Raw genomic sequence first — 26,923 nt, 5'->3', positions numbered from 1 at the left:
GCATTTGTTCCTGACGGTTCCTGCATCAAGGTGAAATCCTGCCCTCCGCTGACAGTAAAGTGGACAGGTAGAGTGAGCGGTCTCAGTTGGCGTCTTTCTGAACACAAGACATCTCGCGTGTCCTCTCCCGTTGAGGAGTTGGATTGCAACAGAGGGCGCATATAGACCGCCGGGCTGCGCATTCTTAGCTGGGGACTAATTTTCTGTCCTCCACTTAGCTCCGGGTAAACAGCACCGCCCCGATGGTTGCTTGTTTTGAAGTGTGGAACGATCCATCGCAGAGCGCCGGGCTCGATTGACACTGTCTGCTGATCTGCTACTGCGGATTGCTCAGAATAACACGGCTGCTCGCTAATTCCCGTCTACCGGGGCTTTCGCCGAAACACCGAGAGAGTATAGGGTCAAAAAAAAAGCCCACAAGGCAGGCAAGAACGCCGCGCCGCCGGAGTCCGCACCCCAGAATGGCTTCAGGAGACCTTTACGAGGTAGGATAACCCCACGTCCAGGGGAAATGCTCTGCAATATTGACGAATAATGGAATTAGGAAGTAAAGGGGAGGGCGTCGCGCATGTAAAAAGCGGTGTACTTAGCCCTTTAACAGGCGAAACTAACCCGTATCGTGCTTTGCGAAGACGAGGTTCGTTACTGTCTGCTTCTACTTTGTGGCGCTTCTGATATACTTTGAGATCATTCTAGTAAATAGATAATGTGTCCTTTACGGGCTGAACTCCGCAGCCTGTCGCCGAGTAGAAAGTCGTGGTAAAGTGACAGCGGCGCTGAGCGGACGAACATGGTGAATAGCTCCAGACGGAGTGATGGCTGTCAAGGTGCGCATACATGACCAACGATATGTTGCCATCGCAGCCTGTCCACTGACTGTTTCTCGGGCTGTGTGGCGCATACGTCGAGACACCAGTGTGTGGCTGCCGAGCGGTAGAAACAAGTCTGTGGGAGCTTGTTTCGTGGCTGATGTGGCAATTTCTTAAATTACGACTCCGACAGTTTTTGGCGTAAAAGTTGCCCAAGTGGGCGGCTGGAAGGTCACGCTGCCCTCGTGCGCAACATCACTCAAGACCCGGTGCAGGAATGTGCGTGAAGCCTGATTTCTACATTAGACCCACTGAATTAAGCACTGAGTGTCATTAGCCTTTGTTATGCTGAGATAGTGTCAAATGTGTTAGGTCATGGTGTCTGGTGACTTACGAGGTCCAACAAATATAGTTAGAAAAAACAAGTTGTCTCTTTTTTATAGTAAATGAACACATTTCAGACTTGCCTCAACACAAATGTATATCTGAAAAGAAACTTGGGGAACATTGTCTGTTCCCAGCACTGAAAAACAGCATAGACATTGAATTGATGAATCAAGCATGACATCTTTTAGAAGACACTGGGTTGATTAATAAGTGAGAAACTGTTTGTAATGTTTAATTACAGTCAGCACTGCAGACCTTTTTTGTTATTTTATTGCTCTTTATCCAAGAGACCCATTTAATTTAGAAAATGAACACAGTGCTGCCAAAGAGGATCCATGGACTAAAGAAATACAATCTATCGATCTGGCAGAAGTATATTAATACATCACCGGCCCTTTGAGTCCATGTGTTTTAGCTATTGACATTTTTATTTACTGTCAATATCTTTCCTTCACTGTATTTTACACATGAGATTTTAACTGCACATTCTTAGCTTTATTAATTAGGCTTTTTTCAGTTGGTTAAATCTTCATGCATTCATACAAACTAACTCCGCAGCAAAATCTGTTTGGTTTATGCCTCGTGCAAGTCATATCATTCAGTAATTACGCACATCTAAGTGGGGAAAAAAACAATAACGTCAGCCTCTGACTTGTACTATGGAGTTGTGTGAATATGGCCTTATTTAAATGAAGTAGTAGCTGAATAATGCATTGAAAATGCTGTTTATTCCAAACAAGCAGCTGGTCTGATATGTAACCTTCCTCGTGTGGCAGTATTACCCTGTGATTACTGGACATTGACTCATTTTCTGTGGAGCTGGTTATTTGATCATCTTTGAACCACTTTATTGCTCAAAACATTTTTTTTTTGTTGGTAACAATGTTTTTGGCAGGCAGAGCACATCAACAGTCTGTTGAGTCTTTGAATTGTTTCTCTACTGACATGACAGCAGCTCCATCGGTGATAGTTCTGTTTAAGATTACCAAAATCGATTAGCTGACTGCAGAGTTTGCTGGTGCCATACAGTTTTTATTTAATAACAACATTTGAAATATAGAAAAATATGTTTCTTAGTGTTGGATTTTGTGGCAAGAAATGATTTTGAAGAGTATGTGCAGGAGTGCCAGCACCAATAAACTAGCTAATAATGGTGTGGTTGTTTGATGGAGCTGTAAGAGAGTATTTGAAAAGGGGAAGTTAGACGATACATATTTTATGAAGAAGATATTCATGGAGGTGAAGCCTGGGCTGAAATGCATTTGGGATGAGCGAGCAGTGACCTCCTGGACTGAGTGAGAGAGTTGGATAAAATTCAGTATTTTTTGGTTTTGTTTGAATTCAGTATGTGTAAGAGCTTCAGTTTGGGGCGTTTCTAAAATGTACAGTCACTCTGATCTTTTGCATGCCGTAACAGTGAAATAAGTAATTGTTCTCCTTCTTAATGGGAAAAGGGGTATTAAGTTGTGTTGAACAGATATCATGACATCAAACTATCTGATAAGTAAGCTCATTTCTGAAAGTAGTTTTGGAAAATTGTGGATAACGGTGAGGGTTTCTGCTGACTTTGTAAAATGCATTGAGGCAGCTGGAGCATGGTCAATAAACGGAACAATGTCATTGTCAAATCCACAATGTAGTGAAGAAGACAACAGCTGGGATCAGTTGCTGTTCAGAGATGGTCACTGCTCACCTTTTGTTTATAAGCAAATACTTGAACATGGATACACACAGAGAGCCTAACCACCTGTTTAATAAATGTAGACTAAAATAGGATTTCCCATTTATCATGACTTTTTCTGCATCTAGAGGATGAATAGCCAGTGAGTTGTGGCTGGGCTTACACGTTGCTTTGTTTTAACACATCAAAGAACTGTGATTGGTTTTCTTCTGCAAGTTTATGTTGCCGGTAGAGATTGATGTACAAAATAAAAAAATTAGTCTTCTCCTATACAGTCATGCAAAGCTACAAGAGAAATGCCTGTTACAAAACCCTCAGATCACATCGATCCAACACTGCATGTATCAAAACCTACGCTATGGGTATCTACGACACGCTGTAACCCTATAAATCTAGCTTCAGGAAGAACATTGTATTATGTTCTTCTGTGCTAGATTCCTTCAGAAGCCGGCTGGTTCATGTGGAGTTCACAACCATCAAAATGCACAGGATCAAGCAATTTGTGTCTTTTGGCCGGAACTGGATTTTTGAATATTTACTTCATTGGAAATTAGAAGGCACCTGACACCACCTGCTGTTTGTTAAACCAGAAATGGAGGATGATTGGAAAGTTTAAACAGAGTTTTTAATGACGCCGTGGAAATAACTACCCATCATTTTCCTCCTGAAGTGTTGATCACATTAACAGGAATAAACAACCTTAGATGTGTGAACTGCAGCAGAGCCATTGAAACAAACAGGAAATTTGACATACGGTCCCAGATAATGTCACACTTTAACATATAGCAGCATAGTAGAGACACATGCAAGAAAAACAAAAGTGGAGAAGGCAGATAGAAGGCCCAAGTTGCATACACAGACAAAAGCTGTTTAGTAACACTTGGCACTTCAGTATGCGCTGCAAGAATGGAGGTGGGCACATCCTCCCACAGCTGTTTCAGCATCATCTAGCCCAAAGCCTAGTGAGAGGAACATTGATGGTCTGTCAGGGATATCGGGACAGGTGTGTAATGTACACCCTGACATCACTTCTGGGTGTGCTTACAGGTGCAACAGAGCACAGGTCTGACCACACTCAGTCATGCTAATTTGCACCACTTAAATGTGGTGAAACTCACAAGACTAGGAAGTAAGACTCAAGCTACATGCACAACAACAAACATATTCCCTGGAAACATCCAGCCAATGACAGTTGACGTCCGTGTGGTATTTTCCAAATACAAAGAAAGTATTGTTTGAATATTCTTCAATAAAGTGTAAAAACAATTACTACATTGACTAATTATAACACATGCTGTATTTTTCAAACAGATGCACCAGGTTGGAGTCACAGTTTGCGTGTTGTTTTAGCGCAGTGTCTGCAGGGTGCTCCTTTCTCCTCATTGCATAGAGTATGCATTTAAAGGAGGATGAACAAGTATTAATGGCACTGTAGATGCAGTCAGGGCTCGAGACTACCGGCGTCCCATCAAGCTAGAGTCAAATGACATGTGTTTGGGACGCAGTGAACGAGTTAACGTTAGCTGTTTTTAGCTGGTAAACGTCTTCCACCGATGATGCACTCAAGCTCTATTAAGTAAAAATGTGTATTGGGTGAAGGTACATTAAAAAAATTACAATTTTGAGTTCAAATGTAAACTGTAAAATATGTAAACTTGTAAAATGTAGTTTTGGGCAAGAAACGTTAATAAACACAGTTGTATGAAGGAGATTTGTCCACCATAGACTGTAGGAAGTAGACAGTCACCATGATGTCGCATTGTGCTGTTTTAAAGCCTCGATTTGGGGATTTTGGCCGTTGCCATATTGTTTTTTTGCTTCCCATTAATTGTTGTTGATTGTTTAATGTTTCGTCCAATGTTGCACACATTCCTTGTATGTGAAACATACTTGGCAATAAACGGTTCTGATTCTGATTCTGATTCTGATTGAGAATGCCCCTCATGCTTGGGGATGGCTCCTCTGAAAAAGCACATAGATAATCCCTGCAGTACAGCTGTCTAGGGAGGAGCGTCAACGGCGCACTACCACGGTTTGAAGCAGCTCTGTGCCTGAGTGGGTTTGGGAGAGGGAACGCTTTCCAGACAGGCCTGGTCATAAACGCTCTCGCAAGCACACTTGTGAGCATCATCATGATTCCGTTCACAGGTCAAGCCATGAGGAGGTGCTTAAATCTGCTAGATGCCCGACGCCTGCTCTACCAGCTGAGGGCGGCAGGTCAGACACACAACGTCAAATTCTGAAGGCTTTCAAGAGTTTATGTCAAGGGCCTCAGAGTACCATCTAGTGGGCTCGCCAAATTGTTAGATTCATACATTTTTATTGTTGATATTCAAAGCTAGTAATATAAAAAATAACAATTAATTAAAATGTGTATTTTTAATGATCAGTTGCATGTCACCATGCTAATCATGAGGCATCGTCAGGTAGAGACAAACGTGTGTTGTCCATAGACAGTAAATGCAAATAGTTGGCCATTAGCTCGCTAACGTTCCCTCAGATGCAGTGGTGGTTTTAGACAAAGTGATGAGGGAGACAACCCTGCACCAGTAAAGGCTGAGCCTTTTGTGTGGAAATATGACGCTGAACACATTAAATATGGATTTATAATGGCAAGTAGTGATGGGTTAGGGTGGGCAGAAAAAGTGCCATGCTGAGGAAGATGCCAGGGATGAAGCTGATGGGCTCTCACTCTTTGCTTACACCTCTTTTTGATAGTGTCCATCAATCAGTAGGGGGAAACTAGGGGGATCCCCATTCAGGTACTGCAGAAGTGGATGAGATAATGTAATGTAATGTAACGATGAGGAATCAGCCGTGGTACTCTTATTACTAGAGTGCTTCTGTAGACCCCCATGTCTGACTCATATCTCAGATTATTCCCCACTTTACAGCCTCAATTCAGTACAGGCGGATGACAGTTAGTTAATGGTCGTTAGCGGAAAGTAGACTCGAAGACATGCCATCAGTAGAACAGGCAATAGCACCATGGACAGCACTAGCGGCAGCCCGTGTTTCTACTTATCCTAACTGGCCCAGAGAGTGCTAACACTGACCCCCTGACTTTACACTTGTTCAATGCTGCTGCACTTTGGACTTGTATGGGCGACTCCCTCTGGTTACCTTACAAATTAAAATGAGCAAAGACTGGAGCACCCACTAGACGCATCCTTCTTTCTGAACTGGCAACCTGTAAATGTTACTCTACTGTGTACAACTTTGACTTATAGCAACCTTAATTTAATCTCTATGCCAATGTCTCCAAAATATGTCCTTTAATGACAGACATGATGGTAATCTTCTGCCTTGCTGCAAAGAAGAGAAGCTTTGATCTTCATAGAAATGGGCACCAGACATTTCAGTATGAACATAAAAGAGAAGAAAAATTATTGTGTCTAAAAAAAAGTATTAATTGGTCAGCCACGCCACGCAGTTATAATAATATACCTAAATCTGCATTCATGATTTTGTTTTTGTCATTTAAGGTCAACTCAACAGCATTACTATATAATGACCATATGAAGTTCTTATGGTGTTGTAAACAGTTGCCCATTTATTCATTCAGCAACAAGGCAAAATTAGCTTCAAATTGGTGTTTCTGGGCATTTAAGTTCATTACTCCTGACTCCTGAGGGAAGTAGCTGGCTGCTCAGCGCCCTGATTCTCCACCGTGTTCACCAGATAGTCGTCACTAACTCTCTGTCATTTGGTGGTGGACAGTCGGCTGTAGCTCATGGTGTCCTTGAGCAAGACACTGAACCCCCACTTGCTCCCCGGGTTCTTCACTGCAGCCCACTGCTCCTTAATAACTAAGGATGGGTCAAATGCAGAGAAGAATTTCCCCACTGTGGGATCAATAAAGTGCACATTATTATTATTTTTATTATTAGTATATCAGTGCTGTTTTACTGCTTGCTGCGGCCAAAAACAACACTACGAGAGTGGTAGCACAGAAACAGAACAGTGAAGTTGCAGGCGGTTAAACAAAAAACAAACGGTTATTTAAAATGTTCATTTTGAAGTGAAACAAAAAGTGAACTTGATCAAGAGGTCTATCACTGCATGGGCATCCTCATCAAATGTGTGGCTTACATTTGATGGCCATTACATTGGGCTGAATGTTTTCAGAGGTTCTGGTCATACTGTAGGTTGTTCGTGTGGCTTGAATTTTGTCATTTCACTGGACTGGAGTACGAGTTTCTCGACTTGTTGGGGTGGGTGTTAGAAGAGTACGTCTACACATAGGTGGTTAAATCTGTAAATGCATCTCTTTAACTCCATTTCATTTCTCCATTTTTCAAATTGTGTCCGTTGATGTAACAACCACAAAATAACAATGTCCTAACTTGTTGTCGAAGTCTGTTCCATCTTTGAATCGTGTTTTCCTCCAGTTAGAATTGTAGCATCTGTCCCACTTACCATATGTTGGCTGTGAGGGTCAGGGTTGTTGTTTGCCAATTGAAAAGAGGAGGAAGAAGAAAGACTTTCCATGGTTCAGGCTTTTCACTATGAGCAGAAAATGAACCGGAATCTCTCGTACTGACGCGAGCCGTTTAACACGTTAATAGTGCGTTATAACTTAGAGGCTTAATGTAGAAGGACCCTTTCAGTTTGGTCCTCATGTCAACATTGCTGCCTGAAGTGTTTCTAAACTTCTCTCGTCTGTGTACACAAGTTTACTCTAAACTTTTTCCTTCCTTCTCTTTACTTCTTACTTTGCATGTGTCTCTCTCCGCAATGCTGTTATGTGTAACACGGTTTGGGACTGTAAGCATCCTTATCATCTGTTCATTTCTCTGACAGCCCTGCGGCTCACCCATCAAAGGCTGTTTATTCTTCTTAATGTGCGCAGCACATCTGAGAACATGGTGAGCAGTTATTACCACAGCTGCACTTAGAATCTGATGAAATCTTCCAACCATTATCCATCTGACTCATGGCCCAAATGTATAAATTTCCTATGAGTATTGTTCAACACACCCTTACTCAAACTAAAGACCAACAAGCTGTATTCAGCATTCATCTTCAGAGTAAATGTCAGCGACTGCTGTCAAATCAGAAGAGCCTAACATGAGGTCTGGGGATATTATTGCGTGTGATTTTAAAAACGGAGGTCATATGTTTGTTACCATGGTACTGTATGTGCCACCATGTGAGGGAGTGTTAAGAAACCTTATGTATCCACCTTAATCCACCATAAACCTGCTTGCAATATGTATGAGATGTATCAACAATGGTGCAAGTGTTCTCAATTTAAGAATGGATGATGCTGACCGTCTACTGTGATGGTTTATTGTGATCGTATGAATGTTTGTTTGATGTGTTCTGTGTTTTATGTGCTGTTTGTGATGTGGTGATGTGTGTGTGTGTGTGTGTGGCTGTTTGTGATTTTTGATCTTTTGTCAGTTTTACACTGGATAGTAGATTGATTAAGGCCTTTAGTTAGTCCTGTTGTTGTCCCCTTTGTGGCTGCTCTCATTGCACATGCTGCAGTCAGTGTTTTGATAATTGCATTTATTAACAGATGTTTTGAGTTTTATTGAAAGATAATCAAGAATGTCGTGGTTAGATTCGAGGGTGAAATTTCATCTGGTAAATTGAAAAAACAGCAGAAGTTATTGAGTTAACATATCTAGTCACAATATCGTCTATTTCAATTACCAATAAATAGAAACCTAACATTTTGAGTTAACTTATAACCTGTTGAATGAATATTATTCACAGACTTTAAACCCCCAAGTTATAAAAGAGGGATGTCTGTACTTCATCAAATTGTGGAGTTTTAACACCTAGAAATCTTCCTTTCAGAATCTTCTGAAGTGAACCTTCTGATATGCAAATCTAACCAGCTAAACACAATCAAATTGAATACCTGATTATTGGAGTGATAAGACACATATGTTTGTAGATGACTCTATCATAGTAAATCCTTTAGCAAACGATGGAATATGTAATTGCCCTATTGTTGCAACAACAGCTATTACGTTAATTAAAACACATATTTTGGTGTTATAGTCCATGTATCTAATTTAAATAATTTTATCACAGAAACAATGGAGTAAGACACCCTTAATATTACTATTATATTTCCACTGAACTAGAGATCTTATTTCATGCTTGGTGTAGTTTCTGCCTACTGTCACTTTGTACACTTTGGTTTATTCAGTTATTTCACACAATTAAGTGGACAGGGAGCATTATGATGTCACGGTTATCCTGGCTAAAATAAATGTGATGAATAATATTATCCACTAATCATGAAAATATGCTTAAAACTCTTACAGTGGCCAAAACATACAGCAATCACTTTACCGTATAATTTGTTAAGAAACCTTTTTCTTTTTATTGCATGGGACATCTTTTTGTAGAGAACATCGTTTTATTGTGAAAACCAAACAATCAAATTAAATACAGTATTAACAAGTCTCCATGCATGAATAAAGGATACGTTTTAAAGTGTGATTTTGATCTTTCTTACATGATAATTCCTGGTCTTTTATATTATGCAGCTTTTTTCAAAATGTCCACACAATGTATAGACTGCACGTATTTTCTCTTTCCTTCTTATTTAGCTGTGTTTGTTTCTTTGGGCAGTGGGTGTGAAGCCCCCAGCCGATAGCAGTGGACTTAATCAAAGCATAGCGACCAGGTCACATCGCTGTCTCTGTCTCTCCTCTGCTCTCTGTCTGCGCCAAGGATGTGAGAAGCGGGGTTGTGTGTCTGTATGACCCAGAGCAGGGTGAAACACACACACGCACACACACACACACACACACACACACAGACACACTGTCGAGCTGACAGGGTGAAGCGTTCGCTTCATAGAATCCGGCAATGCAGCACCTTCGTGCAGGGTCGTGCGGAGGTGTGAGTTGATTGTGCTGTAGAATGTAACCACAGTGAAACAATCAACACCTCTTTCTCTCTCTTTCTTTCATTCTTTCTTTCTCTCTCTCTCTCTCTCTCTCTCTCTCTTTCTCTCTCTCCCCCATGATAGGGAGAGCTAGACAGTCACTGATGTTGTCCCACCCCATGTGAAATAGTAACATTTGCTGATGTGTTTCTGCTGGCCTTGTATACTTGTGAAATACACAGGCATTCCCAGTTTGTGTTTTACCTCAAAAGGTTGATGTTTAAGGTTTCTTCATGATAACAGCCTGCAGCTCATCTTGGTTCATCTTGGTCTCTTATCTTTCTTCTGCAGGGAGTTAGCTATTATCTTAAACTTGACAAAATGTACCTTTTGTAAGATGTGACACTCCTTTGCAATGTCTATGATTCAACATACAAATACAATTCCACATTCAACAATCCACCATTATTTACTATGTATGTATAAAAACAATTCCAAAACTAAAAGAATCTTCCTCAGGGGATCATGAACATTCACAGCAAACTTCAATGTTGTGAATGCCAGACCTACAATGCAGCTGTGTGTGGTGCAATGAAAATAAACTAACAAGGAGGCCACACACTCCCACAGAGCCCTGCTTTTAAGCAAAATATTTGTTATGAGTTTCATTTTGTCGACACGATATTAATGACATTTCTTGTTTTTCAAAAACGATTGAACATGTAAATGTCTTTGTCTAATGCAATGTGAATATTTGTGCTGATCAGGTTAATCCGTACATACGGTTCATGTTTTTTTATTTCTTAAACACAGCAGTATTTGAGCAGTAAAAAAATGTTTTTAGTAATAACAATACTGTCTTTTTTCTAACTTTCGATGTGCTGCGTTCAGGTGGAGCGGATCGTGGACAAGAGGCGGAACAAGAAGGGTAAGTGGGAGTACCTGATAAGGTGGAAAGGTTATGGAAGTAAGGAAGACACATGGGAGCCAGATCACCACCTGCTGCACTGTGAGGAATTCATTGAACAGTTCAACAGCTTGAGACTGCACTCACATAAACGGCACAAGGTTCCAAAAAGTCGTCAAGAGCTCCTTATCACCAGCCAGCCATCTGCTACAGAAAACTCCAGAGCTCGTTCTGAGGCCCGAAAGAAGAAAAGGACTTGTGGCCCGGCTGTTGGAGTGAGAGTAGGAAGTGTTCTAGGGATCGGAAGTGGAGGGTCAGGACCCACTCAGAAGCAGAGGAAGGGGGGTGTTGGACCTGGGAAATATGCTCTAGGGGACAGAATCAAAGTCATGACGTATAAGGCTCCTCCACCGGGAGAGCCTCACTTTGTTCCTCCAGTGAGGGTTCCTCATAACGGACTGCAGAATGGAGAGATGGATCCTCTCATGTACCGGACAGCAGCAAGGTCCCATAGACTGCCCTCTGACAGAGGGGATAGAGAACTAGGAGGCATGGATACCACTGGACAGAAGTTCACTGCTGAGCTAGGTAAGTTGTTAATTACTTAAATGAAATAAGAAAAATACAGCTTAGCTGGTGCTGGATTTTTCTTTTGACAGATAATGACAATGCCATCTGATGGTTAATATTTACGAGCCAAAGTACACCCCAAATTCTTCCCAAATTAAGATAATTTAATTTTGAATACAATACACAAATCAAGCTCAGGAACAAAACCTTACTCAACAGTCAAGTAGTTTACTCCACATGTTTAGATAATGATGAAAATTTAAGCTATCTACTTTTGTATTTATTCAATATTTGTATTTTAGCAGCCTTTAACAGACACCATCTCCCATAACCATCACACATTTAAATAAGACTTGTCACAATTACAGTACAGGAAAGTGACATTACTAGTACAGGAGAATGGTAAATGTAAGTAGAGAGGAGTCATAAAGTCAGAAACCTGACTCATTAGTGTCAGTTACATAACAATATCTACCTATAGTGTGTTAACGTCAGCCACCATAAGCTACTGGTATTGCTACATAGCAGACCACGTAAAGCTGTAAAGCGGCAAAATCTGTGAGTGCACTTACAGATTTGAAGAAGGTTGGTTGTGTGTGTTTGTTCTGGATTATTTGCTCAAGAATTCCCCTTTTCCATTACCAAGAGAATATGTTTTTCTTCTTTTAAAAGTGACACGGTCTCTCCCGTTAACAAAAGAGGTGTTTCTACTGTCCACGATTAGTTCATTTCTGTAATAACAGCATGACAGAGATTACTGAATGAGGGTAGTTTGTAGACATCAGAGATTATAGTTAAAACATAAGAAGAGAGTATTGGTGGATATTCAAAAAGCATGCTACAATGACATAAATACCCTGGTTTAGAAGTTCTGGTAAATCTTCTTTGGATCTTTTTTGCATTCTCATGAAGTAATCATTTAACTTTGTTAAAATCCCAAAGAGATTTCAATTTCAAAAAGCAAATGCTGTAGTTGCCAGCTTGTCTTTGGTGTTTCTAAACACCAGTAATTACCATTATAGAAACATCTTTTTGAACTTAAATGTGGACTTAAATTTAGTAAATAAAGAACTCATTTTATGATTATAACATAGAGCAATTGCCAATGCCCTCGCAGTTCATAACTCTGAATCTCTACCACCTTCTAACATCAGCGATTTTTATAGTTCAGTGAAACTGTGAGCAATCTCTGTTATGGTGACTGGTTTCTAAAGAAACTCTAATACGTATTTGACCTGTCTGTATAGCAAGATATTGTTGGGTATTAGATGTCATACATTTCTAGGCACATCTCAATATATCTCGGGACCTTTCTATATGGATATGAATGATACAGTTCCCGAACCGTTCCTATTATATAAGGTAGCTACATACATAGACATTTTAAAATAAACTTAAATTTCCATCACGAGTATTTTCTATTTCATGTTAGATACATTCAGTATATTCTAGCAGACACACTTTTATAGATACTTGTGCTGATACACTCTTAAAAGCTCCTACTATGGTTCTTTACTACAGGAGCCGCTGATAACACCTTTAAATGTATCTTCTGGGTCACAGTCCATGGCCTGCACCACTATAGTTAATCATTACATGCGTTTTAGAAAAGTCATTGACAGCTTGCTTAACCTAAAATCCGGATCAGAACGGTTTTCATTCATATCCCAATAACAATACACCGTTAGTGGTAAAATTAATATGGAGTTTGTCCATTCCCACTGTGCATAATACCCGTTAACTGTTCTTTTTAGATACAGAGAGTATGTGTCTATTGGTATGAATTTTGTGTTTATGATGCTATCTCTATGATGTGCTATTGACAAACTCCCATAAACCTCAGACATGTTTATAACTTGTGTTCAGAATATGAAGTTGAAAATAGAAAACGTCCACTAAAGTTCTATATAGAGTCCGATGTGCTCTCATTTCAAAGCACCACAACTTGATAGTGAGACCTCATCTTCTCTGTGTGAGAACATTAGGACTGTCAACCTAACCTAATCGCTTTGGTCTGGCAGCCATTATGGATCCTAATGACCTGATCCTTGAAAGACTACCTGCTCACCTCGTTCTGCACCCTCATTCCACCCATTAATCTGCTGCACTGGCAGAGGGTGTTTCTGTGATTGTCGACTGCAGCAAAATGTGCACACAAGGTCATACAATTTATTTATTTGTTTGCAATGGATTGAAAGAAAAGGAGTGCTATATACAGTATTTGCTTGCATCGCAGCAACAAGCAGATGTAATTCTCGACGCCGATTTTAATTGTCTTTTGTTCATGAAGCATTCCCTTCAAATCTCTGTCTCACCACAGAAAAACAATGTTCATAACCTAAGGGGGACATCAATTCATACTGGCATTACACCGTTACCTTTCAATAAATGCTGGAAGCTCACACATGGATGTTGCAAATGTCATTCATTTAACAACAATGATTGAGATGCTGGCATCTCCGTGACAATCAGCTAGCTAATGGTAGCACTCTGCACCAATTTCCAAAAGCACCTCTTAATTGTCCATAAATGTAAAGTCTGGTGTTGTCACGTGTCTGGAGCACGGTCAGTGAGACCAAAGCCACATCCTCTTGTAGTACTACCATTAGAAATCACTATTGCCAGTAAAAGCGCCGTGTATCCAGGCGGATCCCTGTTTATGGTCTTCCTTTGTAGAATTTAATTGAAACAGACTCTTCATCTGAAATTCACTTTCATAATAAATGTTGTAATGCAGTCAAACTCCAGATAATTCTGTTTGTTAGATTTATTTAGTTTAACTGGAATTTTTAATTATTATATGTTGTGTTAGGTTTGAGAAAGAGGGATGATACAGTACCAACCTTTTTATTGAGAATTTCAACATCTAATTACAATTTATCATATCTTATAGAAGAATACGACCTGTTCTTTTCTAATTTTTTTTGTATGCTATTGCTGACGAACTCAAAAGTCAAGTTCTACTGATTTTTGAAGGGCCGACTAAAGCTTTACTGCATTATTCATTTTGAAATCACTCATGGTTTAAAAACATGGATGAAGGCTCCCATTGAGGGCTTTTTGTGAGTTTAAAGTCTGCACTGACATTTTTCATACATATCAGATGCACTTTTGTGTTAAAACTCCAGCTTTTCTATTAGTATTCTCATAATTGATGTTTCAGAACTGTTTAAACAAAGGCATCACATCACTTACTCTGGTTAGAACAACTGTGATTGTGTTCCTGAGTGATGAATAGCTTATTTTGGGGTCTTTGTTTCTTACTACTGCATTGTTATATCTTAGATAAAAGACACACACACACACACACACACACACACACACACACACACACTACTTAACTCGTGGTTCTTTAGTCTTTTATCCATTCAGCTGATGATAGTGCAGACCTGAGATGTGGTTACTTAGCTTTCTTGAATGTAGTAAATCACAATAGTTTTTGGATTCATGATGGTCCTCTAAACAACCCAGGTTGAAAAATACAAAGCATTTTACAGTGTTTTTTAAAATAATATTTCAAACAATGTTTCTGTTATGGGGGAGTGTTAATGTTCAACTCTAATAGCAGGTGTCTTAACAGCTACACACGTCTGAGAAGACTCATTGACCTGTTTTGTCTTTCCCCCTGTGTCAGGCTCCCCTCTGGCCAATGGCAAGATGCATCTACACAGCTCAGTAAAGCGGAAGATGGCCGAGGAGAAAGGCTACGTGTTCGACAAGCGGCTCAGGTACAACGTGCGACAAAATGAGAGCAACTGTCGGTTTCGAGATATCGTGGTCAGGAAGGAGGAAGGCTTCACGCATGTCCTGCTCTCCAGCCAAACGACAGACAACAACGCTCTGACACCAGAGGTGAGATCCGGAATGTACGTTTGTCCTCTAGTGTATGTTTTTGTGTTGCTCCGGGATGCATCAACGTATCAAGTGTATGTATCATTGCCATGGAGCTCGGTTTGGGAAAAGTTTCCTCATTGAGGGTTCTAGATATGCCAACAACTTTAGAAAACTGAACTTGAATATGTTGAGCTGCATGAATCCTACACAAGGCATTGTTGGAAAAGAGTGTGTGTACTAAGCAAAAGAAGGTTAGGACATAGCTGCTGGGCTCTGTCCTTAATACTGATACATCATTTCTTCAAAACAAGTAGAGTAATTAGGGGGTACATATAATCCAGCATTATGCCATCTGGTGTTATTTTAGCAATTATATCAGTTGAACTAGAGAATGAATGATGCAGAAGTTCTGTACTTATTCTTCAAGAGAACTGGAGACCCTAGAAATGATCATATTTTCAATCATTTCCACTGCTTGCTATGCAAGGGATTGCAATTTTGACGCAAATATTTCTGTTTTGTCCAATTAGTGTCAGCTCTTTTGGTTCAAACAGAAAGTTAGCAACAACATATAGTGATCACTACCAGAGAAGAAAGGAGAATCATGAAACTGTAATACATATTTACCATTTGTTTGCTTTACTTTTACAATGTTGTCCAGATATGTCAACAAAATATTACTTTAGCTCTTGCATTAAATTTTTTTTATGAGAAGTGAAAACAAATGTTCATGTTTGATGAAATGTTGACATACTAAAAGTGTTCAGTAAATTATTGAGAGATTGATGATTTATTATTACCTTGAAAACATGGAGATTGGGCTGGGCAATATACCAATAGTATATGGATATAGTGATATGAGACTAGATAGTATCTAGTAGATACTGTCTTAGATTTTGGATATCTTAATATTGTAATCTGTGTTGTCTTTTCCGGGTTTTAAAGGCTGCATTACAGTAAAGTGATGTCATTTTCTGAACTTACCAGGCTGTTCTATTATTTGCCTTTCCCCCGTCTTTACATCCATAGTACTGATGATTGAGATGAGATGAGTTTTCTCTGCAGACATTTAGGGTGTGTAATGTTGGGATCCGGCAGGATTTAGTTATTAAGTATGACAATTGTATATTGATATTGATACAATTATTAATATCAATAGGATTATTAACATGTATTAATAATAACGGTTCACCATCCTGGGATCAGGAACTAATAACCAAACTGTGGATTAAGTCTCAAAATCGATGTTCACTCAAAATGTCAGTGAAAGTGCTAGTCCACCTTCAGAGTGAATCCAAGCACTCATTATAACAACATATATGCATGAAATTATCACAGGAAACTCCTCTTTGAAACTGTTATAGAGTTTATTTATCTCAAACAATATTGGTAAAAAACAAGAAGGTGTGTGCATAGAAGAAGGGGGGAGGAATAAAAGAGAGAGAGCAAGATGGCGGTCATGCAAGACTTTAAAATGGTAGCACGGCCATACTTGTTTAATGTAGAATAGGTTAAAGTGGGCGAGCACGGGCCAAGTTAACCATTTCTCTTTCAGGATCCAGTAACAGCTGTTGTTCGACCAGTGAATGTAGGACTATTTCCTATAGACTATTTTTCTTTAAAGGCACCAACGTTTTTTAACCCCCTTTTTAGCAACTTGTGAAGGCAAGCACCGGGCTGTATCTCCTTGGTGACATCATGGCTGTGTCACAGGGACTGCCTGGGGTTCCCATGGCGCTCGTCTAATGAGGCACAGGTGTTGCGGTTTGAACCAAATCTCACACAATTTAACACAGTTCCCCAATTTAGGCTTTCCATTTTACCTGCAGACCTCTCTGTTTGTTCCACCCACATGGTGAAATCTATGTGGGTGTTCTTTATTCAAGAGTTGTGCTGTGATTTATTATAATATGTCACAGTGATGGACAGGGATGTACGTACGTTTTATCAAAGCCTATAATTATAACACGATTCCTGTTTTTGAGTGTTTATGTGTAGACGTATGACTGTCACAATGCCACTGTCACAATGTGCCGCTTTAGGTGAGCCATTCTCATTGAAGACAGCTTAATGATGCTGGGATGTCTGCAGCAGGCAATGTGGTTGAATGTCTCTCTGCTCTGATGCTGTAGCTTCTTGCATTGTGATGATCCACTTGTAGAGGCTGCCTGCAGGAAACTACCAGCCTGTGATTGGTTGCTCATTTCCACTCCAATCAACAACGAGCTGCTCCATTAAAATTGCAGCCTCTACTGAACTGCTTTCACCGTTCAGTAGAGGCTTTCTCCAGTCTGTTTGCTTTGGGACTCTTTATAGTAACTATTGCAACATTTTGTATTCTTCTGTTTAATTTGATAAAGATATAATTTATGAATTTTTACTTTTTAACGATCAACATCTCCTTATGTTGCATTTCCTCTGCACTAACTGATATTGACCCTGCAAAGTGGAGAGGCCATATGCCATTCAGGTCGATATTTACAGTTTACTTTGCTGATTTAATAATGAAGCATGTCATCAAGACAATTCTAGCTTGTAAATTTAGTAAACATTTGAAAATGTATTCTATTGCAAGTTGACGTTTAGTTTGATACAGATTCCTTTGAGGTCTGTTAATATAGTAGCCACAGCTAATGGTAGATGTCATAACCATCCACCTCTGGGTCATAAATCTAGGTAAACAGGATTTTACTCCCCTCAGATTGCAGGATGTGTCTCAGATCTTCCAGAGGGGGGTTCTTGCTTTGATACAGTGACGTGTGCACAACAGGCTGCACTTCATAGGCACTGAAGTGGCCTAAACTGTGTCTGTGTGTGCACGTGTGTGTACTTTCATGTGTGACAGTAAGCCCTGTAAGCTGTGGGTTTATCAAACAGGTCCGATGGCTCCCTCTCTGTCGCTCAGTCTTTGAAGCTACAGGAACAAGAGAGTCTGCCGATGTGCCTACTGAATGCCTGTTCAAAATCTTCAAAAATATCCCTGAACATCTTTTATCCAAACACGCCCTGCCCTGAGCTCTTAACTGGTCCTCTTTCTCTCACCTGTCTGGCTTGACACACATTCCTCTGTTGTATGACTTTCTTCTAGCAAGCAACACAATGACTACACTAACCTGCCATTTATATTTTGGCATGTCAGTGAAAAGAGAAGTATTTGACTATTTATTGAAATGATCGAAATCAAATTGGAAATTGCTCAGATCTCTCTGAGACTGCTTGACTGTGTCCACAATCATTCCCCATTCACTGTGTCATCATATCCAATTCTATTATTATTGTATTTGAGTTCAGGCATCTTCATGGCACTCTACTGCTCTCTAGAGTAAACTACTGTCTGTTCTTTAGGAAGCAGTGAATAAGTGAACGAGGGGGCATAAGGGTATACACCGGAGAAAGGCAAGCTAATTCTGCTTGGAGAAATCAAAAACTACCCTACAGAAAATAAATAAACAAATTAATAAATTAATTAGCTCATAATATCAAAAGGCATGCTGGAAACTGTAAAGAACAGAAAAAATATAAATAATCTCAGACCTTCAAATAAAAAGTAAAAAACATGATTGATTGACTTATACCCACCCCTTAAGGTGGTGCTTTCATTTCTAGGGAGCTGATGCTTGCTGTTGCAAGTTCCTTTGTTGTGGATACCACCTTTTGTTTGTCTATGAATGTTCTCAAGGCATCTGCTCCATGAGCACGAATCTCACTTTGACTGCTCTCGTCTTCCTCTCTGTTTCACAGACTGGAACCAGCATCTGCCCATCTCTGCTTCTAGAATCTGAGCGTGATTTTTATTTCACCTCGCTATAGAACACACACACACACACACACACACTCACACACTCACATCCAGTTAAAATGGAACAGATTATGTGCTTTCTGAGACATAGAATTAAATTCACTTTAAGGTTGAATGGTTAATTTGGGTGACGGGTGGTAATCTGATTAAAATGCAGCAAGAGTGTGGGCAGATTGACTGCAGACAGTGGTGTGGGTTTCCAGACTTCTCATCTGGCCGGCTGGCTGACAATGTCGGCTTGCTCTTCTTCCTTCACATGAGATAAATGCCAAACTTGTTTGTTGATGCTGAATTATCTCTATCTGCACAGAAATCTATTTTGTTTAGGTATCATACTGCACGTGCTGGCCATTGATTAATTTCCTTTGCTTTTTCTTTGACTATTTGCTCAGAATTAATTAAAAGAAAAAGGTCATTGGAGACGTATATTGCATCTGATGTACAACTTTTCTTACTCCAATTGTTCTCACGCTACAGCTTACAAGTTAATTGCCTCAATAATGTCATGTCAACATCTCATCTGCAGTTAAAGCTGCAAACGTTGACATGATAGAAACAAAGTCACCAGCATTAAGCAATAAGCATGCATGCATCCCTGGTGTTTGTCATTATTTCTCATCCTGACTGGGAATTTTTATTTTTTAGTGGATGTGGAGCCTTATTTCAAGGGTTTCATCGATACATAATCGAGTTTAGAACATAATATGCTTCTCCTCCTATTTCTTTTCAGATCATGAAGGAAGTGTGTCGAGCCCTGGGTAATGCAGCTGCTGATGATAGTAAACTATTATTGCTCAGCTCCGTAGGGACTGTTTTCTGTAGTGGCCTGGAGCCCTCGTACCTGATTGGCCGTCTGTCCACTGATCGCAGAAAAGAGAGCAGCCGCATCGCAGATGCCGTACGGTAAAAAAAAAAGTCTCCGCTATGAACACTGACTCTCTTTTCACTTGCCATTCGACCTGACAGAGTTGGTACTGATTGTTCTGTGGCCCCTTTAGGGAGTTTGTGTTGGCATTCATCCACTTCAAGAAACCCATTGTGGCAGCAATAAACGGACCTGCTCTGGGCTTAGGGGCCTCCATCCTGCCCCTGTGCGATGTGGTGTGGGCTAGTGAGAGGGCCTGGTTCCAAGCTCCATGTGCAGCCCTCCATCTCACCCCCTCTGGATGCTCCTCTTACACCTTCCCCCAGATCCTGGGCGTAGCTCTGGTGGGTCACAGCAATACAAAGGCCTCTGGCAAACTCCATTTTATGTAATTTGATTATTTCTAGAACCACCTGATTAGCCGGTATTAGTTTACCCAAATCAAACATTTGGATTGCATGTCATATTGAAATCACCCTCCTTGTCCCCAATGACAGGCCAACGAGATGTTGTTCTGTGGAAGAAAACTCACAGCACAAGAAGCATGCAGTCGAGGTCTGGTGTCACAGGTCTTCTGGCCGACCACATTTAACCAAGAAGTGATGCTGCGTGTCAAGGAAATGGCATCATGCAATGCAGTGGTAGGTCCTGATTCAGACGAGACATAGGGCAACGGTTTCTTTTTTTGTTTCAATATATATAACCAAATGACCCTCTCGCCTTTCTGTGTATGTTATTAAAAGGTTTTGGAAGAATCCAAATGCCTGGTGAGGAGTATCCTCATGTCAGTCCTGGAGGAAGTGAATGAGAACGAGTGTCAGATGCTGAAGCAGCTGTGGTGTTCAACCAAAGGACTTGAGGCACTCTTCAGTTACCTGCAGAACAAGGCGTATGAGAAGTGATCATCCACACTCAGACAGCTGAATCGATGTGGGACAAAGATTATCTACAGAGGAATATCCAGGATGACAACGGCGTGATCTCACACTGAAGGAATGGTTGCATTAAGGGTCTTTTGAAAGGGGATTCTCTGGAGTTCTGTTTGCTGACATGTCTTCCAGCAACAACTTCATCATCTTCTTCCTTTGTCATCAACTCGTATTTCATAGTTATTGGAACCAGAGTTGTCCAGATGTTTATTCTCTGGGAGTCTAAGAGCAAAGGGCCAAATGTGCATTGCTTGAATAAACACTGACGGAGGTTCTTCAGGGGGGTACAAGGTGTTTCAGTACATATGTGACACTTATGTGTTTATGAAATTATCAGGAGGTATGAAATCAATGTATGTCTGATAGCATGTGGTAATATATATTATTATAAATTAATTTCAAGTGTGTAAAAAAAGTTTTTGAAAATAAGGGTTTTCTTCACTTGCTTTTTGTTTTGAGCTGAAGTGTAAATCAAAGTTTGCATGAGGACACCGTTTCTCTCTTCCTCCGTGCTCATTCCATCCTCTGTATGGACGCAAGAAATATGGCCACAGATGCTTGTACAAGCTCATTCAAGTCAGTGGATCACATTCAGTGTTTGAAACTTCATGAAACAATGGATAATTGATAGAAAATGATTTATTGTTCAAACTGTTAGTCTTTATTACACATGACAGACATATTGTGTTATCATTATCATAATCACCATAAATTTGCTTCTGTTAGTGCAGAAGTGTATACATATCATCCTCCTGTTGTCAACATCTCTCTGTCTTTAGTTATCAACTTCAACAAAAACCACAAGAGTTTCAGTAATCTTTTATTTATACAAATGAAATATCATTTAGGTTAGGACTTTTCTCTCAATGGAGACTTTGAATTGAAATGCAAATCAGATTGCTAAGTGGAAATGGAGAATACTGAAAGCCTCGTGGGAATGCTCGCACTAAATATACAACTGTGTCCAATTTGAATCAAATGGCATTTTGGGTCGAGTACAAAATTACTTTAGAGGATTCAATTAAGGTTTGACACGTATGACATGGAAGGATTAATAGTGGATTTTATCCCATATAGTTTCAGCTACATATAGTACATGCAGCACTGCGGTGTTTCATATATGTTTAACATGGCTTCTAGTTATCAATGCAGACGGTTATTGTGTGAAATGCGTGATCATCATGTTGATATTACCTGACTGTTTCTTAGTTGTGATTTTTTTTTTAAGAGCATTCAAAAGTGATAATAATTGCTTGGTCCTCCAGTTATTGACTACACTAATTGTCCGTGTTCGATATTGTGCAAATGCAACAGTCCGGTCATGTAGCTGGAGACAACTTGGTCCTTATCTGCATGTGATGAGTCAAGATATCAAGACATGTTGTACTGCAATGAGCATTACAGTATATCTAGGGATCTATTTTTTTCATGCCGAAAAATGTAGGTCTGTGAAAATTGTTTTGTAAAAATCAGAAGATATTTGTCAATTTTTGCAGTGGTACTCATGCAGCACATACTATTATATAATGTAGACTGCCATGTGTTACTAATTGCATGTAACATACTGTAAATATAAATGTGTTGCCTGCCTGAATACCAGGGTATGCTTTGTATAAACATTGTACGTATTGTTAGAAATGGTGCAGTGTATTTTTGTATTTATTAGAGATAACTGTTTGGATGTGCAGTGCCACGTGGTTTCCTTTTGCTCCAGAAGCCCCCGGCTCTCTTAATCACCCTTTCTAAATTATCCCATAAAGACTTTGAAGGGCAAAATGGGTCAGATAATTTATACCTATATTTTCAAAACCCAAATGTGTAAACATTACTGTCAGTTGAATGTTTACCTTTTCATTTTACATTTTCAGATAAAGTATTTTGTTGTAAATTATCAAAACCATGTTTATTTTAATGTATAATATTGTATTTTACTGAGCTTTAGAAGTTGAACAGATGATCAATGAAATGTTCGTTATTGTATTTCAGAATTGACCATTTCAAGCACATTGGATCATTAATTTTTCATCCATTTTTTTGAGGGGGCTGCAAGGAATGGTTGCAATGGTTGGATTAAGCATTTATGACATTTAAATCATAGCGTTCGCAACTAAAATGCAATTTAAAAAAACAGCACACATTCACTTAAGTTTATGAAAAATACAATAATTTGTGGTTGCTTTTTAGTGCACTTGAAGTGGTAATTTATCCTAATTTGCCAGATCTATAATCAGCTGAAGAAACTAACAGGCAGTTTGGTGACCAAAGACTATAGGTTTAAATAATCTCTCAGTAGTTGTTGGGATTTTTATTTTTATTTTCTACACGGGGGTTCCTACATTTGCTTTTTCAACTATACTTCTTTTCTGTTGTTAAAGAACACTTAATCCCGCCTTTAGGATGCCAAGGAGAGGCGAGAAGAACCCATCTAATGTCAGAATGTTCATTTCTCAGGTTCACTGAGCATTAATCACTGATCCTTTAACACGTGGGTCTTTATGTATTTATTCATTTTATTTAGTATGTACAATATTTAAAATTATTTTCAGTGTGCCATCTGAGATATCGAATGTATTTCTTTACTTGTTAGTTTCTGTTATACGCATTTAATCCAAATTCCCACCTGAGCATGTTTGAAGTGTGCTTGAAATTTGAAGTAAATAAGTTAAAAGAAAAAAAACAACTACTTATATTTGCTCCATTATTTATTGCAAATGACTGTGGTTTTGACAGGTTTCTGTGTTTTGTCTTTTATGACCACAATATTGTGTGTGTTTCATCATTCATGTTTTTTTTCCAACAGCACACCTGGTTGTGCCTTACAATTTCAATATATGTCAAAGATTGATCCACACATTGTGATGGGTAGTGAGCTGCGTCAATAAAGAAAACGTGCTTCCACCATTTGCTTTTGTCCTAACGTTTTAGGCGTCTGTTGATAAATGATATTAATTTCCAGCCTAACCTTACCCAACATGACTTTGATTTAGAAGAGTGAGGTCACACATCAAGTCCCTACGATACCTCCTAGAAATAATTATCAAGCCAATATTCACAAAAATAATTGTCTCAATATAATGCATGTTTACAGTCAGCCTCTGAATGCGATACTGATTATTCATATATATTAAGGACATGAACTTCATTCTGGACTGTTTTCTGGTAACATCTTTGTCTTTTACCAGTTGCTGGACAGAAGTACTTGATGCTTCCTGAGGTGTGAGGAAGTAAAAGCCAATAATGTAGATAAAACAGGCCTGCTGCAATCAATTGTTGGAATTGAAGCCTACTCTGAAATAACTAAAATAGCAAAAGAATAAACACAGAGGAAGACCTTTGGAAACAATACCTAATGATGTAGGAAGAGGGTCCAAGCTGAAAGGTCCAACTATTAATGATGTTGAGCCCTCAACAGTGTCTCCTGGTCTTCACTTAGCAAATGGAGATAGATCAGGTGTCATTTCATGACCTAAATGTGAACCTTCAGTCCTGTGAGCTGTCTACTTGCTCTGGGTCATCGACCCAGAGCAAGTAGACAGCCAAAGAAATACCATGGAGGCAATCCTGAGACAAAGAGGGGTCAAGTGACTAGTCAAGTAAATTTGTATTTGTATAGTGCCAACTAATCGACACTATAGAGCAGGTCTAGACCATAATCTATTTCCAGAGACTAAACACTCCCATGAGCAAGCGGTGCGACGACTTAACATGTGACCACAGGATCCCGTTTAGGTGACATGAGTAAAGACCATGCGATGCAGTTGAAAACTCTAAAATATTAACTGGACCTGTGACCTTATATTTCTTTTTACACCATCATCTGTGCGGGCTTTTAGGACATTTCAAAACTTGCAGATACCGATTAATAGTTGTTGTTTTTTACAATAATGACACATTACATCGAAGCATTGATTCTTAAACTTACTGATAATTTTAATTTATTAAAACGCAATTTAATACAGTTCAAATAAAACCTTCACACATCAATGAGTGTGTTCGATATGCATGTCCATGGGTGTATGTTTACTTTGAGAGTAAAACACAGCCACTGGCCGTCCTGTTTTGGGTCTTTATTCCATGCATCTGATACCCTGAAATTGACTTTCCCTGTTCCCATGAATAAAACAGCCACCAGAATATTCCTGATGTGTCCTGCCAACATAAGCAGCTACACTTATCTCTTTGATGGAGCTGTACAATACTGCAGAGGGGGAATAAATGATGATACCATAAAGCAATCTTTGATCCAAAGTACTAGATGCTGTTGTCTTTATGTAATTCTAAAATTGTTTTTGTAACACTGCAAGTTTTAGTCCTCACAGGGGATAAAAGGAGGGCTCACGCAAGGAGTAAGCTATGCATCTTAACCATGATGGTTTATAAAAACACCAGGGGAGGCATGTTTCACCGTGTCATTCTTAATTCAATGTCCCATTATCTGAATAGTGGCAAAGTTGCAGTAAAAATGTCCTTCAGAGCTGCTCCATGGGCTTTCCTTTCAGCCTCCGTCTCATCTCTTGTGCATGCTGCTTGCTGCGCTCCCGCTTCTCCAGTCTCTGTTGAATAGTGAACAAACCAGGAAATTGATTATTTTTTGGTTTTCTTTTAAAAAGAAAACCAAAGTTTAAAAGTCAGAGACCTTGTTGCAGGCCATTCACAAAGTGCAAAAAAACAACTGACAGACCTCTTTCTTTAGGCAGTGACGCATAGCGCGGTCCATATCATTACACGTGCCAAAGAACTTCAGGACATTGTGCTGCGGGTGAGATGAAACAAGATTTGCATTGCTTTGTCTTTTGTGTATATGACAGATAAAGCAATACAATTATTTAGAGCGTGGCATACCTCCGTGTGACACTGCATCAGGCGAGTTATCAATTCATTACACTCATCTGTGTGGAGGTGAGGTGACAGGTCAGGGTGCATGCTGAGTTAAGGGCTGTACCACTGCGGCAATACTGAAAATCCACAAACGAGAAGAGCACTGATTGATGGGGATTGAGTTGACGGTTACGGTCAATGAATATTACTGGAAGATTTGTTATTTGGTGGCAAAATATTCATATGCCTACAGTTTTGCTGCACTTCTCTGTTGCATTGGAATTCGCAGAATATATTGAGGCTGCAACAAATCGTTATTTTCATTGTTGTTTTTGTCTATTAAATGTGTCATAAGTCTCATCACAATTTCAAATTGCGTTTTGCCTGGCTAGTAGTCCACAAGCCCAACAATGACATAAAAACAAAGAAACGCAGGATATATTCTCATATCTGGAACCAAGGCATGTGTTTGTTTAATACACCGGTTATTAATTGATTGGTTGACTATTTTATCTCAGCGCTGCTTTATATACACCATGTCAACTGAGCATCGCTACACTTAGGCAACGGACATGTTTCCTAAAGGATACTCATGCCTCCCCATCCCTCTCCTTCCTGAGCTGTCATTGAGATGATAGGGATTGTTTGTTTTCTTCCGGTGGACACTTACCTGCAAACACAGAGAGGCAGAATGAGAGGAGGGGGGTAACAGTGTGGAAACCCAACGTTACGTGCATTCACCTTGACTCCTCTGGACTAATGGAAACAGAACAGCCTTCACGAGAAGACACTGGGACTACGAGGTTGCGTCACCGAGTTTTAACCATTGTTTTGACACGAAATAATACCGTTTCCAATAAGCCATTTAATAACGGTGTGCACTGCGGTGCCCTTACCAGTTGAAAGGCTGTGTCAAGCTTCTCAGCAAACCTCGGTGAAACGTCACGTTAGCTAGCGGACTGCTAAACTGACGTTAACCGTTTGTAACACAGCAGGTTCAATTCCTGCAACTGAGGGACTGCGGTTTTATCGACGCAGGTTACTATAACGCTTCAATAATTTGGACTAAGTCTGCTGGCCTTGAACTGACATGAATGTAACCTACAATAAAAACAGGAACCAACAGGACACGCTGCCTGCTTTCGTAACTGTTTGACGAATGAGTGACAACGCTAAACAGCGATCACCATCCACCAATGACGTTCGTTCTTCTCACAAAAGGGGCGGGACAGTTGAGGACGGAAATTTACGGAAGACGCAAGATGGTTCCCCATCACGTACTTCTGTTTTTGCTTATGGATGCGCTTAACTTTAGACAGTTGTTACACTCGTTGACTGTTGTTGAGAACATTTTACACAATGTTTATCTTGTCTTATTTTAATCAAGCCGATGTCCGTTCTGGACAGTAATGCTTGATTTGCATTATTCATACGTTGCTTTTGGGTCTCAAGAGCTTTTCGGATATGATGC

At 39.7% G+C, this 26,923-nt stretch overlaps 2 protein-coding genes across 3 annotated transcripts; one reads left to right on the top strand and one right to left on the bottom strand.

The window, feature by feature from the left end:
- On the top strand, positions 1-21,381 carry LOC117749179 (chromodomain Y-like protein 2). Its single transcript, XM_034559420.1, has 7 exons — positions 1-485; positions 10,622-11,225; positions 14,842-15,059; positions 19,571-19,743; positions 19,839-20,049; positions 20,203-20,346; positions 20,449-21,381. Exons 1-7 carry the CDS (start codon positions 462-464, stop codon positions 20,605-20,607), a joined length of 1,533 nt encoding a protein of 510 aa, XP_034415311.1. The 5' UTR covers positions 1-461; the 3' UTR covers positions 20,608-21,381.
- A 3,158-nt stretch (positions 21,382-24,539) lies between these two features.
- Positions 24,540-26,624, bottom strand: cmc2 (C-x(9)-C motif containing 2). Of its 2 annotated transcripts, XM_034559443.1 has the most exons (5): positions 26,349-26,624; positions 26,123-26,208; positions 25,477-25,589; positions 25,316-25,387; positions 24,540-25,187 (listed from the first exon to the last, which is right to left on the bottom strand). In XM_034559443.1, the coding sequence occupies exons 3-5, from the start codon at positions 25,555-25,557 to the stop codon at positions 25,104-25,106; spliced, it is 237 nt and encodes a 78-aa protein (XP_034415334.1). In that variant the 5' UTR covers positions 25,558-25,589; positions 26,123-26,208; positions 26,349-26,624; the 3' UTR covers positions 24,540-25,103. The 2 variants fall into 2 exon arrangements, with proteins under 2 accessions (XP_034415334.1, XP_034415324.1); XM_034559433.1 differs by lacking the exon at positions 26,123-26,208 and having other exon boundaries at positions 26,349-26,623.
- Positions 26,625-26,923: the final 299 nt, after the last annotated feature.

This window comes from Cyclopterus lumpus, chromosome 3 (assembly GCF_009769545.1).
Source record: "Cyclopterus lumpus isolate fCycLum1 chromosome 3, fCycLum1.pri, whole genome shotgun sequence".
Taxonomy (NCBI): Eukaryota; Metazoa; Chordata; class Actinopteri; order Perciformes; family Cyclopteridae; genus Cyclopterus; species Cyclopterus lumpus.
The sequence above is the reverse complement of the archived record's forward strand: the minus strand, read 5'-3'. Positions and strand labels throughout refer to the sequence as shown.